General features: G+C 47.4%; 1 protein-coding gene across 1 annotated transcript; it reads left to right on the top strand.

The window, feature by feature from the left end:
- The first annotated feature begins 2,332 nt into the window (after nucleotides 1–2,332).
- PRSS8 (serine protease 8) lies at nucleotides 2,333–16,323 on the top strand. The gene is made up of 6 exons (XM_079951406.1): nucleotides 2,333–2,674; nucleotides 9,243–9,296; nucleotides 10,118–10,286; nucleotides 11,628–11,902; nucleotides 12,606–12,772; nucleotides 14,242–16,323. The coding sequence occupies exons 1-6, from the start codon at nucleotides 2,629–2,631 to the stop codon at nucleotides 14,629–14,631; spliced, it is 1,101 nt and encodes a 366-aa protein (XP_079807532.1). The 5' UTR covers nucleotides 2,333–2,628; the 3' UTR covers nucleotides 14,632–16,323.
- The last annotated feature ends 901 nt before the right edge of the window (nucleotides 16,324–17,224 follow it).

Raw genomic sequence — 17,224 nt, 5'->3', positions numbered from 1 at the left:
GGGGTGGGGGCAGAACCAATGTGATTGGTCAGTTTCTATTGTTTTACTAGATCTAGGGAGGCAGCTGCCCCCCTGGCTACGCCCATGTATATGTTTCTCCCCACCCCCACCCCACAGTATTCTAGAAACAATAGTTTAAGGGGTAGAATTGAACATCAAGAAGTTAGGCTCTCACAGATGATATGAGACACCAAACACTTTACATCAGATTGTGGCTCTCAGCACAGGCCACTATTCAGTGTTAAGCACCCAGGAGAGCCAAACAAACATGGGACAAAAAATCTGAGGTGTTCTGGAGCCTGCCTTGGACTATTTAATGTGCAGGTGGGGGGAGGAAAAGCCTGTGGCCCTCACTGGACCACAAATCCCTGACCAATGGCCATATTGGTTGGATTCCCAGTATCTCATGCCTAATAGTCTATAATTTTTGTTTGTGTGTGTATACATATGTGTGTGTGTGTGTGTGTGTGTGTGTATAGCAACACATCTAACTTTTGATTAAAATAATACAAGTAAAAGGTTAGATCAGTGGTTCCCAAAGTGGGTGGTGGTGGTAAGGTTATCTAAGGTAAAGGTAAAGGTACCCCTGCCCGTACGGGCCAGTCTTGCCAGACTCTGGGGTTGTGCGCCCATCTCATTTAAGAGGCCAGGGGCCAGCGCTGTCCGGAGACACTTCCGGGTCACGTGGCCAGCGTGACATCGCTGCTCTGGCGAGCCAGAGCCGCACACGGAAACGCCGTTTACCTTCCCGCTGGTAAGCGGTCCCTATTTATCTACTTGCACCCGGAGGTGCTTTCGAACTGCTAGGTTGGCAGGCGCTGGGACCGAGCAGCGGGAGCGCACCCCGCCGCAGGGATTCGAACCGCCGACCTTTCGATCGGCAAGCCCTAGGCGCTGACTGGTTATCTAGGCAGGTGCTAAGTGACAAGTGGGCAGCAGGGGGCCTGCTGGAGGGGTAAATAACATTCAGAATTTGAAAAGCTGGTATTAATCAAGTTCACCCGTTTCATTGAGTTAACTAAACTAAATAGCTTTAAATGGACTTTGAATAAATGCAATTAATTGTTACTATTTGGAATATTATTGTGGTTGTCTTCGTCAGTGGGCTGTGCAAAATGCTCTTCGGGATAACACTTTTTAGAGGGTGCACTGGGGATGAGTTTGAGTTTATAGAACCAAGCAGGCAGTGGCCTAAAAAGTTTGCAAGCCACAACAAAGTAGGCCAGCCTCTGGCCCCAAGGGAAGGGCCCGTAGCCCATCTCACAGCTGCTTATTTAACACTAGCAGAGAAAATCAGCTTCACTTGGAAGGCCTCCCCACCTCCTCCTCTTATTTACATATCTAACCTCTTGGTTCGCCTGCCAACCTAGCAGTTCGAAAGCACGTCAAAGTGCAAGTAGATAAATAGGGACCGCTTACCAGCGGGAAGGTAAACGGCGTTTCCGTGTGCGGCTCTGGCTCGCCAGAGCAGCGATGTCACGCTGGCCACGTGACCCGGAAGTGTCTTCGGACAGCGCTGGCCCCTGGCCTCTTAAGTGAGATGGGCGCACAACCCCAGAGTCTGTCAAGACTGGCCCGTACGGGCAGGGGTACCTTTACCTTTAACCTCTTGGTTGGCCCCCTCCCCCCTCCCCTAAATTAACACCACAACAAGCTGTTGCCTTAAGGGCCTTCAACGGAACAAAGTAAATAATGCTGGACTAGATGGGCCTTCCTATGTTAAAATGTTGGGTGGGCCTCTCCTGCCTCCTTCCACACTCGTACTTGGCTGCCCAGATGCCCTTAATAATAATAATAATAATAATAATAATAATAATAAATTTTATTTATATCCCACCCTCCCCAGCCGAAGCTGGGCTCAGAGCAGCTAACAACAGTAAAATGATACAACATTCTAAAATCATTTCATTATAAAATCAGTTCAAATCAGATTAATGGCAACCATTGGGCTAGAGTTCTGTGAGGATGATTGCCAAAGGAGGGGGTCAGGTTGTGCCCTGGCCAAAGGCTTGTTGGAACAGCTCTGTCTTGCAGGCCCTGCGGAAAGATGTCAAGTCCCCCAGGGCCCTAGTCTCTTGTGACAGAGAGTTCCACCAGATCGGAGCCACAGCTGAAAAAGCCTTGGCTCTGGTTTAGCCCAGCCTAACCTCCCTGTGGCCTGGGACCTCCAAGATGTTTTTGAAGACCGTAAGGTCCTCCTTGAACCACAATTCCCACCATCCCTGGTCCCTGGCCCCACTGGCTAGGAATGATGGGAGCTGTAGTCCCCCTGCCCACCCCCCAAGACAACAAGGGCGTGGCAGGCCTGGAAAAAGTCACCAAGTTCAGAGGAGGAGGCGGGGCGAAGCCGCCGAGCCTAGGCAGGCAGGTGAGCAAGGTAAAAACATGCAAAGGAGCCACAGGAGAGGCAGCTGACTGGCTCTGGCTGGGAGCCCGTCCCGTCACCAACAGGTTGGGTAACTTGTCCATCAGCCGAGGAAGGCAGAGTCCCGAGCGCAGCCTCCCTCCTTCATTCCACCTGCCGGCGGGACTACCTGGAGGAGCTCACCTGGCGCGCTCTCGCTCCCTTGCGCAGACACACGCGCACACCTGCGCGCCTGACTTCAGCTGCACCGGGGACCAAAAGAAATGGGGCGTTTGCTGGGAGGCCTGGGCCTGCTGCTTTTCGGCTCTGGTGAGTACCGGGCAAAGAGAAGCGCCTCTCTCGCCGGAGATTTAGCCTGCCTCCCTCCCTCCTCCTTTCCCAGCACCGGGGGACGGGTTGGGAGCTGCGTCCCCGCCACCCGCGCCCAGCCCTTACGCCTGCCGGTCGTTTCCCATCTCTTGCGCTCCCATTTTCAGAGCCGTGGCCGGTTTGGCAAGCACGAGGGGGAAGAGCTGAAAACTGGCCTTTTCCCACTGTTGGGCTGTCTGGAATTGTGCGTGGCGAAGGTGCGATGCAACGGGGGCCAAGTTTCAAGTCCTCACTGGGGTGGCTTTTGAGACTCCCCGCCACCTGCTTGCTTGGAGCAATAGGCTAGCCCGTGTGACTTGGTCAGAGGACATGGAGGCAACCCCCAAGCTGAGCCATCCTGTGTTATGCGTTGGGGTGGCGGTAGGATAACATGGCGTTTTGTCATGGTATCTGTGGAGTGATTCATTCTTCCTCAATAGTAACCCGTGGCTATATATGCCAATCTCAAAAGGGAGGTGTGGGGACTGGTTTGGAAGCTCTGTTGTTTTAGCATTGGCCACCCCTGTATCTAGGATCTGCAGAGGCTGAGTGTAGCTGTTGTATACAAAAAAAAAAAAAAAAAAAAAAAGGTATTCTGGACATGCTCAACGGCATTCTTGTCGGGGCTTGTGGCTTCGCACCATCTTTTAAAAATTCATCACCGCATGACATATGTCGAGCTTAAAACTGAACTCCAGAGCAGTGCCATATTGTTAAAAAAAAAAACACGCCCCAAAATTTATCAGCACGCTTGATGATCCATTATGTCCCCTAGATGAGTTTTATTGCACTGTTAAATTGTAAGGAGGGAAACCATGACAACTGTTAAAAGGAATCCTCGAAAATAATGGAACATATGACAAGCCACTGTGGCACATTTAAGTTGGTGGTTGGGGAGCAGGTTCTGTTTATGTGTGGAGGGGAGGTAGGGGTGTGTTTGCTTGTGTGTGTGCGTGCGTGTGCGCACACACACACTGTGACTGGTGGTCTGATGGCTTTTTAAAGTGCAGAATTGAAACAAACACACCCCAGCCTTTCCTTCCTTCCTTCTTGAAAGCAGAGTATGCATGGTTGGGGGTGGAATAGGTGCCACATTCCTAGAGGACAAAGGTCCTTTCAGTCTTGGGAAAACACACAGAGAAAGGGAAGGGGAAGAAGAGGATCTTCCTTGGAACCCGTCCCAAGTAAAGGAGGGAGGGAACTTTGCCATGGTGGGTTTTTTCTCCTCCTTCTGTTGGAGCTCCTGTGACTTTAATGGAAAACAGGAGAAACTGCATAAGTGAATTGTTCATAATTCGTGCTGCGACTTCATACTGGAAAGGACTGCACCTGCTGAATTTCTTCCTGCCATGCAGCTGTTAAAAGCACAGGAGTTCTGCCGGGGAGGAAAAGGTTGCAACTCGATATAGAAAAGTTATCTACAGATGGTGCTCAATGGAAGGCATACACTCTAATCTGAAGCACCCTATTGTCTTCTCCAAGATAAGTGAGAACTGGTGTTAGTTGTTCCTTTGTCAAAGAATAAGACTTTAGGGCTGGGTCCTTTCTCAAAGGCTTGGGAACACAGTGGGGTCTAGTGAGCTGGTGGACAAATCTGGCCTAGGAGCCAAAGGGCATAAAGCCTTTTTTGTTGCTGCTCCCTCAACACTCTTTTTCAAACAGCGTAGCCCACTTGTGAAACTTCCGTTATCTATCCGACAACCCCGAAACTCTTTGTAACCTGACACCCTTGGGAAAAGTGGCTGGAAGCCAAGCAGTTGAGAACAGTGGAGTTCAGGGTGTATGTGTGTGTGTAAGAGAGGGAGAGAATATGATCCGTGCAAATTGTTCATTGGGGTGTGGGTCCAGTGCTGCCCTCAGCCTCTGGCAAGAGTCTGACTTTGTTTCCAAATGTAATAAAGGAACAAGATTCAGGGTCTCTCTTCTGGAATTTCTTATTTGACCAAGGCTTATTAAGGTGGAAATCTGACATTCGAATTCAGCAGCAATGCTCCATTCCCTAGAACATGATAAGGCCACCTCTGAGCATGTGCAAAGTACTTCTTTCTTACCACTAAATAATTATGGCCAGGTTCTATCCCTGGGATTGTAGAGTGGTATCTTCTCCTCCTGGCACCTCTCTTCTTAGAAACTTGCTTCAGTATTCACAGTGAAACTTGAAAACCATGCAGGACTGAATCGTATTCGTTCAAGTTTATTGTAGAACCTGCAATAAATTTCTGTAATGCTGCTGTTCAGGATACTAGTCAGTCATGTCTTTTTCCTAGGATACCCCATTCCCTTGCCCTAGGTTCCCTGTTCCCCTCTCAACAGATGCTTGGTCTGTTGCCAATGAGCTCATTTGGTCTTCACTGAGCTGTTTTGGGGGGTTGCCCTCTCTACGGGTTTCCCCCTGAAGCTTTTTTTGTTCTTCAGCAAATCTCTGCTAACACATCCCTCACGGCATTGCCTGTAAACATCCTCCACGTTCCTAACAGGGAGACAGAATTTTTACTGTGGGGCTTCTTTCCTGGTTCCTGCAACTCCATTTCCCGTAAAGCTTCACCTGTTGAAATTCTGTCCGTCACGTAGCTGTGAAAGGTGTTCTCTAGAAAGAGAACAAGGCAAACTGGAACTTTCCAGGTCAAAATGTGACATGTTGGAAGTGTATTGATGGGAACTCTACTGAATGGCACAAATTTGCCCTGGGGATGAATTGAGAAGGGCACCTTAAGCTGCCTGGTGTCCTGCAGGTGTGTCCTGGCTGACACGGCTGAGCCCCAGGAGGTGGGGTAGAACAAGAGGGCAAGGATAGTTCAGGCTGGTTTCTTTCTGTGACATTTTGTCTCTGAGGGTGGGGCAGGCTCGGACGTCATTGGTAGGTTACCCAACCAGTTGGGCCTGCCTCTATTTTTAAATGTCCTACTTGCTCATCTCACCGCAACCTCTTGATGGCAGATCCAAAATAGCAAGCAGTGTGTGTATGAGGACTGGCCAGGATGCCTGGAATCAGCTTGTTTTGTGGGGCCTTTCTTGGTGTCGCTTTGTGGGTGGAGGTCTCTGTTGTTGTTGTTTTGATAGTTCAGCTGAGTAAGTCCACCAAAATCTGGGCCAAACCCAGGATATTTTGAGGGCCAATGGAGACTAGGTGCATGCTGAATGTAGCGCCCCCTAGAGGGTTGCTATCTGTTTTCACTTAAAAGCACTGTCACGGGAGGTCAGAGTTGGTGGCTCAAAAGTACCAACAGAACACAACTGGGCCTCTTGCAAGAGGAGTTTCATGCTTGAGAGCCCCGTTCAAAACCTGCTAATTCTCGTGTTCAACATTACGTAGCTGGAAGATACAAGATGAGGCCAACCGCAAATATCTGTTAAGGAGAGAGAAAAATGCTTTGTGCATCAAATGTGACTTAGGCATTTTTTGTCTGCTTGCATCAGAGTTCCCGTGACGGGGCCTTTTCAGTAGTGGTGCTGCAAAACTTTCTCCCTGTGAATTTTTGCTGGACCTTTTTCTTTTAGGGTTTATTGAAGACTTGCTTTGTCTCAGCCTGCCTTTTATACCACACTTGTATTTGTTTCATGTTGCTTTGGATATGGCTTTATCTGCTGCTCCATCCGATTGATTTGTGCTTCTGATAATTCTGCATACTTCCTGTTTCAATTGTTGTTTTAATTCCGTAAACCCCTTTGTGGTACAAAAATAAGTAAATTGCGCAAAACTCTTACCAACTTGACCAGCAGATGCCCTTGCCAGATTAGAACCCGCAGCCCCTAGAGCATTGGCCCCTTCTAAGTTGGAAACTTATGATGCAGACTTAGTAGGACCTCAAGGGACTTGCTGTGGCAACAGCATGTAAACTTTGGCACCAAGTCATATTTTAATTATGAAAGAGGAGGTCCACAAACAGGCCACTGGGGTTTAATGGCTAAGATGCTCTTCATTCCTCAAAGAGCCATTTCAGTTTTCAGATTAGTTGTGACAAAACCATATTGCTCTGTGGTGCGTTTTAGATATCTGCTTGCCCAGGGTTTGATCATCCAGAGAACCAGAAAGAAACCACCTGGCCTGCTCTTGTGTCCTTAAGATAGGGATAGGGAACCTATAGGACACCAACATCTGGAGGGCCATGACTCCCATCCCTGACCATTAGCTATGTTGGCTGGGACTGACGGGAGTACCAACAACATCTGGAGGCGCGGGTTCCCCATCCTTACTCTTAACTGCAGCTCAGGGTGCAGAAACGGGCAGAGGAAGTTTTGGACAGCATAGAAATACTAATTTCCCATTCCTGTCTGCGTACTGACCTGTTGTGAAAGGCAGAGATTCAGTTGGTTGAAAGTTTGCAATGCTTCCTTAGAAGTCAAAAAGAAGACCTTCCCTGGAATGCCACAAGGTGGTCACCAACTTCGATGGATAAGACTGTCAATCGCCTCCAGGATCAGCAGTGGGAGTTTGCTCAGACACCCAATTTTGCGTTAACAAAAAAGTCAGGAAATGAAATGGCCAATGCTTCATAAGCACAAAGCGGCTGACATTTGAAAAACAAAAATGTGTGGAAACGCAAGCCTTGACAACTCAAGCCTTGTAGAGGGGCTAAATATAGCCTTATCCTTGATGATGCCTTCGGGGAGTAAACTGTCAAGAACTTCTTCATTCTCATTTGCGTATTCAGGTTCCCCTCTTCTACCTCTCCATGTCCCCAGTGACTCGCTGGCTGGATGCTCTGCCAAGTCCGCTCAGACTCATCTCCCAGGAATCATTGGCACTGCAGGATTTTAGAAAGCCAATCTAGGCTGACAAGCAGGGCGGGAAACAAATCCTTGGGAAGCCACAGCTGTGGCAAGAGAAACTGGGGCAGCAGGAGCAGAGAGGCGCACCCTGGCTTCCTTCTCATAGGTTGTAGAAAGTACAGCCTAAGGAGGAAACGTCAGAAAGGCCTGGGAGAAATCACCTTTCTCTCTTTGTCAGCATGACAACGTCCCCTGGTGTGTAATTTCCAAAATGAAATATGCATGGGGCCAGATGTGCTCAGAAACTATGACTTCTGCAGCCACCTCTTTTTCTTTTCCCGGGTGGCAAGCTGTGCCTATTGCAACAGAGGAAAAATTCTGTAGGTGCAGCTTCCTGGTCCGGAGGTGCAGCAGCGAGGGAAGGTTATTCCTGTGTAATCTCTGACTGCTGCTCATTTGCACATACCTGCCTTACTATCTGACCTTTCTGACCTGGCATTGAAGCGCCAGTCTATACGATTGGAAGAATCAAGTGGTATTTTGGTAGAGCTTTTCTTACGCTGCACCGTATATGGCTGCCATGCCGGTTTCAAGTCAGAATGCTATTTCACTGAAACAATAGCATGTTAAAAGAAGGGTTGTACTTAGCCTTGTCCTGTGTGCAGAATTTTCCTTTCTCCTTGAGGGAGCAATCTGTCTCTCACTTCATTCACTCTGGAGCCTGAAATCATACAATCGGAACAAGCACTCCGCTTGATTTCTCCAAAATTCTAAGAAATATTCCAGCAACTCTAGGATGTGGAAGGGTTTTAGTGAATTGTAACAGATCAATGTGGAGGACAGGATTCTTGTGTTTGTTTATTTGAGACAAAGTGAGGCCTGGTGACTCTTAAAGACATTACAGTACTCGGAAACAGAAACATAAAAGTGGGATCTTGATCAAACAAATGTTGGTTCATATGTAAAGTAAAGGTAAAGGGACCCTGGGGTTGCGGCGCTCATCTCGCTTTATGGGCCGAGGGAGCCGGCGTACAGCTTCCAGGTCATGTGGCCAGCATGACCAAGCCACTTCTGGCGAACCAGAGCAGTGCACGGAAACACCGTTTACCTTCCTGCCGGAGCGGTACCTATTTATCTACTTGCACTTTGACATGCTTTCGAACTGCTAGGTTGGCAGGAGCAGGGACCGAGCAACAGGAGCTCACCCCGTCGTGGGGATTCGAACTGCCGACCTTCTGATCGGCAAGTCCTAGGCTCTGTGGTTTAACCCACAGCGCCACCTGCATTCCTTGGTTCATATGTAGTGCTATGCTAAACCATGGCTTAAAGCAGATAAGCCAACATTCAGGCTCTGGAGAGGGGATGACAGCAGCTTCTCTGCTCCTCCTCTGTTGGTTCTGCTGTTGCACTTCTTTGAGTTAAACTATAGTTTAGCATGTCCAAACCAATAATCTTTAAACCCTAGAACAAACCTTGGTTATAGCTCACCCTTTGCTGGAGCAAGAGAGACCATGAGCCTGGGTTTGGACATGATAAGCCAAACCATGGTTTGGCTCAGAGCAACACAGCAACAAGAGGTGCAGAGAAGGAGCACAGCAGCTATGATCCTTTTCCAGGAAGCAGCATGTTTGTTCATTGCATTAAGGCTAAGGATTGTCTTAGTGTTGAAGTGCAAACTAGGTCATAGTTGAAATGAGTTTTCAAGTAATTTTGTTTTGTTTTGTTTTTAAATTTGAAAATATTTAAGTGCTATTTGTTTTATTGTAATCAAAATGTTGCAGCTTGTCTTTATAACTCTACTTCTTTTTTAATTTTACAGTATTCTTCTCATGCTCCCACTCTGCCGCCATTGGAGCCAACAGCACCCAACCAGGTAAGATATTTGAATTTTGCATGAGTGGGTGTGAATTTTTATTTTATTTTTTAAAAAGAAAACACTGCACACCATTAAGTATGTCAACAATGGACATCCATTGATTACCTTCCCTGTTTTATCCCATATTAATTTAACCCTTCCTCCTCTGCTCACACCAATTATTATTTAGGTTCCAAATTCACTTCCTAGAGTGTAGAAAGCAACTTTTTTACAGACATTTAAAACCCTGCCTTCAACACAGTAGGAATCTTCTTCAGTCAGCTCCGTGGCCTCTGAGATTTCAGTAGGCATTGTGCATACACATTCAGTCCCATCTCTGCAGCCATATAAGGTCTACAAATATAGGCTTCCATATTTCAAAATGCAATTCTGAGAGATTTTCAGATGCCTTTTCTACCTGTTATTGAATGGTGGGAACACCGGAAACATATAGGAACCACTTTCAGGGTTCTTCTTACAGTCAGGCAGTATATAAATTATATGAAAGGAAGGTGCCTTATATCAAATCATACCTTTGGTCAGTTTAACTCAGTGTTGTTTACAATGAGTCCTGATGGCTGCCTGGGATTTTGGCTAGAAGCTTTCCCAGGCCCTACCTGGAAACCCCGGGGATTGAACTTGGGAACTTCCACATGCAAGGCAGATGCCCTTCCGGCGAGCCATGGCCCTTCCCCATGCAGAAGGAGAAACATAATATAATGCAGAGCCGTGGGTACACAAGCCCATCATGTTGTCTGATCGTCGTGTACAAAAGAACATGTGATGTGGGTGATTTCTGGAGCGCTTTTTCACTCTGCAAAATGTCTTTATGTCTGCAGGATTCTGTGGAGTGCCTGCTATGGGGCGAATCATGGGTGGCATGAACGCCGAGCATGGACAGTGGCCCTGGCAGGTATCCCTGACCAGCAGCAGCAGCGGCCGTCACCTCTGCGGAGCGTCTCTCATTGCCCCCCAGTGGCTAGTCACAGCGGCACATTGCTTCCCTGCGTAAGTGCAAGGCATCCGTGGAATAAGATGCTGTTGTGGGTGTTGGGGAAGAGAGCAGGCAATGCCTTTTGGATAGGAAGTTTAAACCAGGCATAGGCAAACTCGGCCCTGCAGATGTTATGGGACTACAAGTCCCATCATCCCTAACCAACAGGACCAGTGGTCAGGGATGATGGGAATTGTAGTCCCAAAACATCTGGAGGGCCGAGTTTGCCTATGCCTGGTTTAAATAATAGAAAGCTGGCGAGGCGTGCAGACACTATTCTGCAGCCTTCTCATAATTCGAGAGCTTGGTTTACTGATGAGGATGCTAAAAATGTTGGCTTTAGCATTTGCATGGTGCTTCTGAGTGTTCAAAGCACTGCCAGAAGATAATGTACCGGTATGTGAAATTTGAAAAGACCCTGAAAGGTGGGCCTGTGCTATTATATATATATATTTCAGATAGTGAGGGTTGAGAGAGAATGGTTTTTCCAACACCACCTATGGCAGAGACGAGATTTGCAATGGAGACCTCATCCTCCCCACTGCATAACTCATCACTTAGTCTCATAGGAGCTATGCTATGTTAGATTTTAATCAGTATCTATAGGTCCAGGAAAGACAAAAGTATCCCCTGTGTGTCTGCCTAGTGCTAATTCATTAACAAACAACTCCGAGGTCTCTGCTTTCCCTCTTATGGTTCTGTATCTCTAACGTGGACAGTCCTTCCTAGATCGCTTCTGAAAAATGGGGAGACACATTCATGTAGAATGGACCTGTACAACCACTAGGGAGAGGGCCTTTTCAGTAGTGGCCCCCTGGCCAATGGAGCAGGCTTCCCAGTAAAGCTTGCTTGGTGCTATATTTGTGGTATTTTTAGTTTCAGAATATTTTCTAAATAACTCTTGCAATCTGGGTCCCTCAATATTTTTTTTTTAATATATTGCCTTAATTTGGGCTGTGTGTGATGAATTTTGTTTTTCACATATTTATCTTTTTGAATTTATGGTTTCATGGCTTATTTGTATGAAAATGGTTTTCTTATTTATCATAAGCCTCCCAGATAACTTTATGGGGCAGAATACAAATATCATAAACAAGGTCAATCCATGACTGCTCTCTATGCAGGTTAAATGGAATCTCCATGTTAAGAAAAGTTCACCTCTAAATACTAGATTCTGGGGCAGAATTAAATGGAAGACTGTTGCTTTCTCTCCCTCCCCATGTGCTAAAGAATCAGTCTGGCTACCATTGGATATGTGAACCCTAGCACAGGTACTCTTAGACCCTTAGCAATGACCTCCTCTTGCATCTTAGAAATGCATTTTAATACAATATTGCTTCCTCTCCTTTTTGCAGGAGGGCTGAAATTGAAGACTACGATGTCATCCTGGGGGTCCATCGGCTGAATGACCCCCCAAATGACCTGCAAGTTATGCAGGTGGAGCAAGTGATTAAGCACCCTGACTACGTGGAAGAAGAAGGCTCTAAAGGGGACATTGCCCTGGTGAAGCTCAAGAAGGCAGTGAACTACAGCCGAACAATCCGGCCCATCTGCCTGCCCACCTCTTCTGTCGTCTTCCCGGCTGGCATGAAGTGTACCGTCACTGGCTGGGGGAACGTGCTTGTATCCAGTAAGGAAGAAATTCTTTTCCTATTGGAGTCATGGTCCTTAGAGTGATGGAACTTGTTCTGGCACTGTGATGCGACCACATCTGGAATAGGGGGGGGGCACAGCTAATCCTCTGTAATGCCATGTTTCCCTTGTGCAGTCAGGGCTCAGTCCCCATCTCTCTCCTCCATCCCCTCCACCCAAAAAGGCCTCCATATCTTGGCATGGAGGCTTAGGCCTGGAGCACTTGAAGAGACAATGAAGTGGTTTCCTCTGTGTATGGGATGAGTGCCTTTGTTTCTCTTCCGTATCTTGAGGCAGACAGAGCCTCAGCTGTAGGAAAGGAGTCCATAGCTGCAGATTAGGGAGTCTGGCTTCCAGAATGACGAGGCACTTATCCACCTGCACTCCCAACGCAAAGGCAAACACCTGGCCTCCCGGGACACAAAAAGAGGCTGGTCCAGCCCCCACTTGCTCTGCAGCCTTGCTTCCAGTCAGCCCAGGAGTGGCACCAGCTTTCAACATCCTCCTCCTCCTTGGACTCTGTGTTGCTCCTCGTAGAACTTGGCAGAGAGGAAGATAGGGACAAAATTAGATTGAGTCGCCTTTGCCCGCCATTGGTGCTGGCTGCACCTACTGTTGGCCTCCTGCCCTACCAGCCCCCACTGCAGGACAGCCTTTCTCCACATCTGGGAACTGACTCTGAGTTTTGTTTCTTCCTTTAGCAAGCCTCCCCACACCCAAGACGCTACAGCAGCTTGAAGTGCCCATTATTGGGTTAGACACTTGCAAGTGCCTGTACAGGCGAAACCCTGATCCCGAGGATCCCCTCACCGTCCACGACGACATGATCTGTGCCGGCTTTGCTGAGGGGATGAAGGATGCATGCCAGGTGAGATCAGGCAGGAGGAGATGGGAGGCTGGGGTTGCCCATTCGTTGAGGAAAGGGGGTGGCATTTTAGAATGAGGCAGTGAGAGCCAGATTCAGCACTGTACAAAAGGCCAAGAGAGATGGCCTTTTGGTGATCAGTTTCAGCCAGCATCTGTTTATATGTTGCATAGATGTCTGGAAAGAAAGTGCTGTAGCAACTCATGGATTAGAACCCTCTTTTCTTGTATAAACTTGCACTATGCCCCCTTTTTTCCCTTGGTTATGAGGCACTTTGTAGCCCTTCTCAGGCAATTCACTATACTTGTGTCTATAAGTGATCATGTGACAGGCTGGAGGCAGTTCTTGCCAGTCCTGGACTGCGCCATCTTTATTCCACGTAGAACAGGGTATAGAGTCCTTTTTTGGCCCAGTGAGCCAGGTCTTTTTTCTCCCTCCCTGACTGCTCTGGCTGGCCAAATTTGTTAGGTGAGCAAAATCACTCTCCCACCTGTCAGCTACCTGAGATTTTATTGAAGTTGGCTAGCAGGGTAGGGGAGGAGATAGTCATAAAGCAGGATTGAACTCCTTGCCCTTCAGCGGATGGGCGGGAGTGTTTGATCCTGATTTCTGCAGGGATCAACTGTGCCAATGAGTTCCTGACAGGAAACTTGCTCACCCGACTGAGCTAAGCAGGACCAAACTCCCACCTGTCAGCTGATGTCACCTGATTGACACCTGATTCCAGGGTGGTTCTGGGAAAACTGCCTTGTGGGCTTAGCTGGAAGCCTGGCAGGCTACGATTGGCTGATGGGCTAGGGATCCTCCATCGCAATGTAGGTGGGGACCATGTTGAATAGTTCTTGAGGGTATACTTTGGGTAATGCCGACCCCCTTAACTCACTTGGATCCTTCCAAATAGCTGCCTGTGGATGAGTATTTTCAAGTCCAGCTGCTCACAGTCAGCCTTCTGGCATTTCCCTCATTGAGAGAAGTGAGGTTACAGGGAAACAGAGGGCCTTCTCGGTAGTTGCACCTGCACTGTGGAACGCCCTCCCGTCAGATGTCAAGGAAATAAACAACTATATGACATTTAAAAGACATCTGTATAAGGAAGTTTTAAATGTGTTCTGTTTTACAGTGGTTTTATAATTACCGTATTTTTCACTCTATAAGACGCACCTAGTTTTTGGAGGAGGAAAACAAGAAGAAAATCTGAATCTCAGAAGCCAGAACAGCAAGAGGGATCGCTGCGCAGTGAAAGCAGCAATCCCTCTTGCTGTTCTGGCTTCTGGGATAGCTGCGCAGCCTGCATTCGCTCCATAAGACACACACACATTTCCCCTCACTTTTTAGGAGGGAAAAAGTGAGTCTTATAGAGCAAAAAATATGGTAGTTGGAAACCAGAGTGGCTGGGGCAATGCAGTCGGATGGGTGGCATATAAATTATTATTATTATTTATTTCCAATCTAATAACCATTTCCCCCCCTAGGGTGACTCTGGAGGACCCCTTTCCTGTCGTATTGGAAATGCTTGGCTGCTGGCTGGAGTGGTGAGTTGGGGGGACGAATGTGGAGCCCCCAACAGGCCTGGTATCTACAGCCGCATCTCAACCTATGCCGACTGGATTCAGGCAAATGTTCCAGAGGTACAGCTCAGCCAAGTAACCTCCGACGTGCAGCCCATCTCCGAGGAGGGCATGTGCTCTGACACTCCTGACACTAGCCGGCCTGGACCTTACGATGACATCCAGCCTCAGCCAGGCTGGTCCCGTCCCATCAATCCGACAAACCCTGCCTCGGGCAGCGCTGTGTCCTGGGCCTGCATGTCCAGCCTGCCTCTTCTTGTCCTCTTCCTTCAGACCTTCCACTATTTCTTATGAATCGTCCCTCAAGTATGGGCCAAATGACTGATTGTGTAGCGGGGGGAGAGCAGTCCCTTCCTACTCTGTGCTCAAGTGGGTGGTCCCACTATTTCACATTCTGCCATGCCTCAGGTTTTTTCGCTTTGCTCTCTGGAAGCATGTGATGCTCTTGGTACGATTACAAAACGGCAGCCTTGTTCTGGAGCAGAGGGTTCTGCCAAGCCACGAAGGTTCAGTCCAATGTGCACTCGAGGTCTGCTTAGTATGTATACCTTACATTCCAACTTGCTGTTTCCTCCTTCCCTTTGACGTGTTAATTTATGACAATCCCCTGGGCCTGCTGCTGGAGAACTTGCCCTGCCTCAGCACAATTGCAGAAGCCATGAATGGCAACCACCTCCTGCCTCTTTGTTGAGGGCAGACGCACATTAAGTTGTCTCCTCATCATGCCAGGTCCTGATCTGCTCTCTGGGTCTTGGTTCTCACTAATCCTGGATTTCATGGTTGTTACCAATGTATTCTTCACCCAAATCCATTTATCTCGATCTGCCTTCTGGTTATCGCCCCTCAGCTTCCCCCCAGCCTGTAACAGGGTGCCTTCGTGGTTCTTTTTGCGGTCTTTGCTCCTGCTAACCATTGCAGCTTCAGTCCTGAGAGGCTCCACACAGATTCTACTGGCACACCAGTGGTTTTGCTGCCTGGTCTCATCCTAGAATGTGAGTTGGCTCCCTCTAAGCCAAATCAGTTAGCTGAACCCTACACCTGTTTCTTAGGGTCCAGTTCAAACCATTGTCCGATATCCCACTGATTCCGATACCTCATGGAGTTGGGTATAAACTATACCCTCAAACACCCCCTTCTATGGTGCCTACTGGCTGGAGGTAGTGTGGAGTGTCATCTAGGGAGCTCAATCGACACAGCCTTTGTGTTAAAGCCTCGGTAGTCCACCGTGATTGGATCAAGACCAGTGTTAAAGAAGTGACACTCAGCGATGTGTCTGTGGAAGCAGCATCAGTCTCTAGGGGATCTGTGACGCTCCAGGTGGTTCTATGGCACCCAATCTGCTTTTTGCTTCCTGGATTCTTGTGGCGCTTGACATGTGTGTTTGGGGGCAACTAAGATGACATGTTTTCCCGATGCCTCCTTGAAGCTCAGACTGAAAAGATGGAGTGACTGGACCGAACCATGTTTCTTAATTAGCTGCCACATTTTGACCCCTGGCTGAGGACTTGGTCATCTTTGTGTGCTGACCGGACTGCAACTTCCCTTGACTGGCTTGGATTCTTTGAATGGTAACCTCACTTATGTTTCTGTGCGTGATCAAGGAATCTCTCCACTGGTGGAGTGTGTGCATGTGTGTGTATGTATGTATGTATGTATATATGTGTGTGTGTGTGTGTGTGTGTGATAAAAAGTTGCGGGAAACATAATCAGGGCAACATTACTGCTAAATGAAATGTCCTGCCTTAGCTTGAAGATTTATTTATGATGCAGCATGACTTGCATGTGAGGCAGAAATGGAATGGGACTGCTTTACGTAAGTTTGCTGCTGCCGGATCATAGACATATTATTGGTCTTCCCTGACAACCTGTATTTGCACATCTTTTAAAAATAAGTATGTAAGCATCTATTTGTTTATTGGGAAGGATGAGAATCAGATGTTGCTCTCACAATGAAGGGTTTTTAATAAAGCAAATAGTAATTCTAAAGTGACGGTAGTAGTTGTGTTAACTTCCACCACTGCCCTGAGCGCCGACTGAATCCAAAGGCAAATTCAGCTGCTTGCAACACTTGAAATACCTTTGCACAGAGGTGGGGGGAAATTCCTTTGGAAGTGGCTGCATAATGATAAGACCAGGTTCACAGGCGTATGGGAGTTGCTCCATTTTCTACTGGAACTGAAAGTGAACTAACCAGAGTCCCAGCAAGATAGTCACTAAGGTGACAGACAGAATGCACTCCATAAGCCATGCATTCTGTTACAGCTGGTCCAGTGGCATGGCAGCCAAGTTCACAGGAAAAGCTAAAGCCTGATTTCCACCTTATCCACCTGGCAAAGATACCGTGGACACCTAAGAACGGCAACTGTAAAAAAAAAAATTAGCACCTAACTAAACATGACAGTAAGTTGCACAGAACACACTCACAGCTCAATAAAAATGTGGAGGATTGCATTAGTAGCTATAACTACGCCATTACTGTAAAATAATTAGATACCACAAAGTATGCTGTTGGTTCTTTCACTTACATGGAATCAAATCATGATAAGGCTGCACTCCTTTGCCAATAACACTACACTAATTATAAGACAAAACATGATTCTAACGATTAACAACACATTTATTGTGCCACTACTTTATATAGACTAGAATGTGCTTATGCTACAAAAAACACATGCCTAACCATGTCTACTCATAAGTAAATGCTACTGGGTTCAATGGCACTTACCAAGTAAGTGGGTTTAGGATTGCAGCCTAAATGGTAATCCCGATATAATTTACCCTGTTTAAATCCTGTGAGTAATGCTGATTAAGAAGCAAGTCCACAAAATAAATTGGCTAGAAAGAAATCTGGCATATAGAAGGTATTCTGCAAATGTTCAGTGGCATT

Source organism: Podarcis cretensis, assembly GCF_951804945.1.
Source record: "Podarcis cretensis genome assembly, chromosome: 13".
Taxonomy (NCBI): domain Eukaryota; kingdom Metazoa; phylum Chordata; class Lepidosauria; order Squamata; family Lacertidae; genus Podarcis; species Podarcis cretensis.
This window is presented reverse-complemented; position numbering and strand designations above follow the sequence as displayed.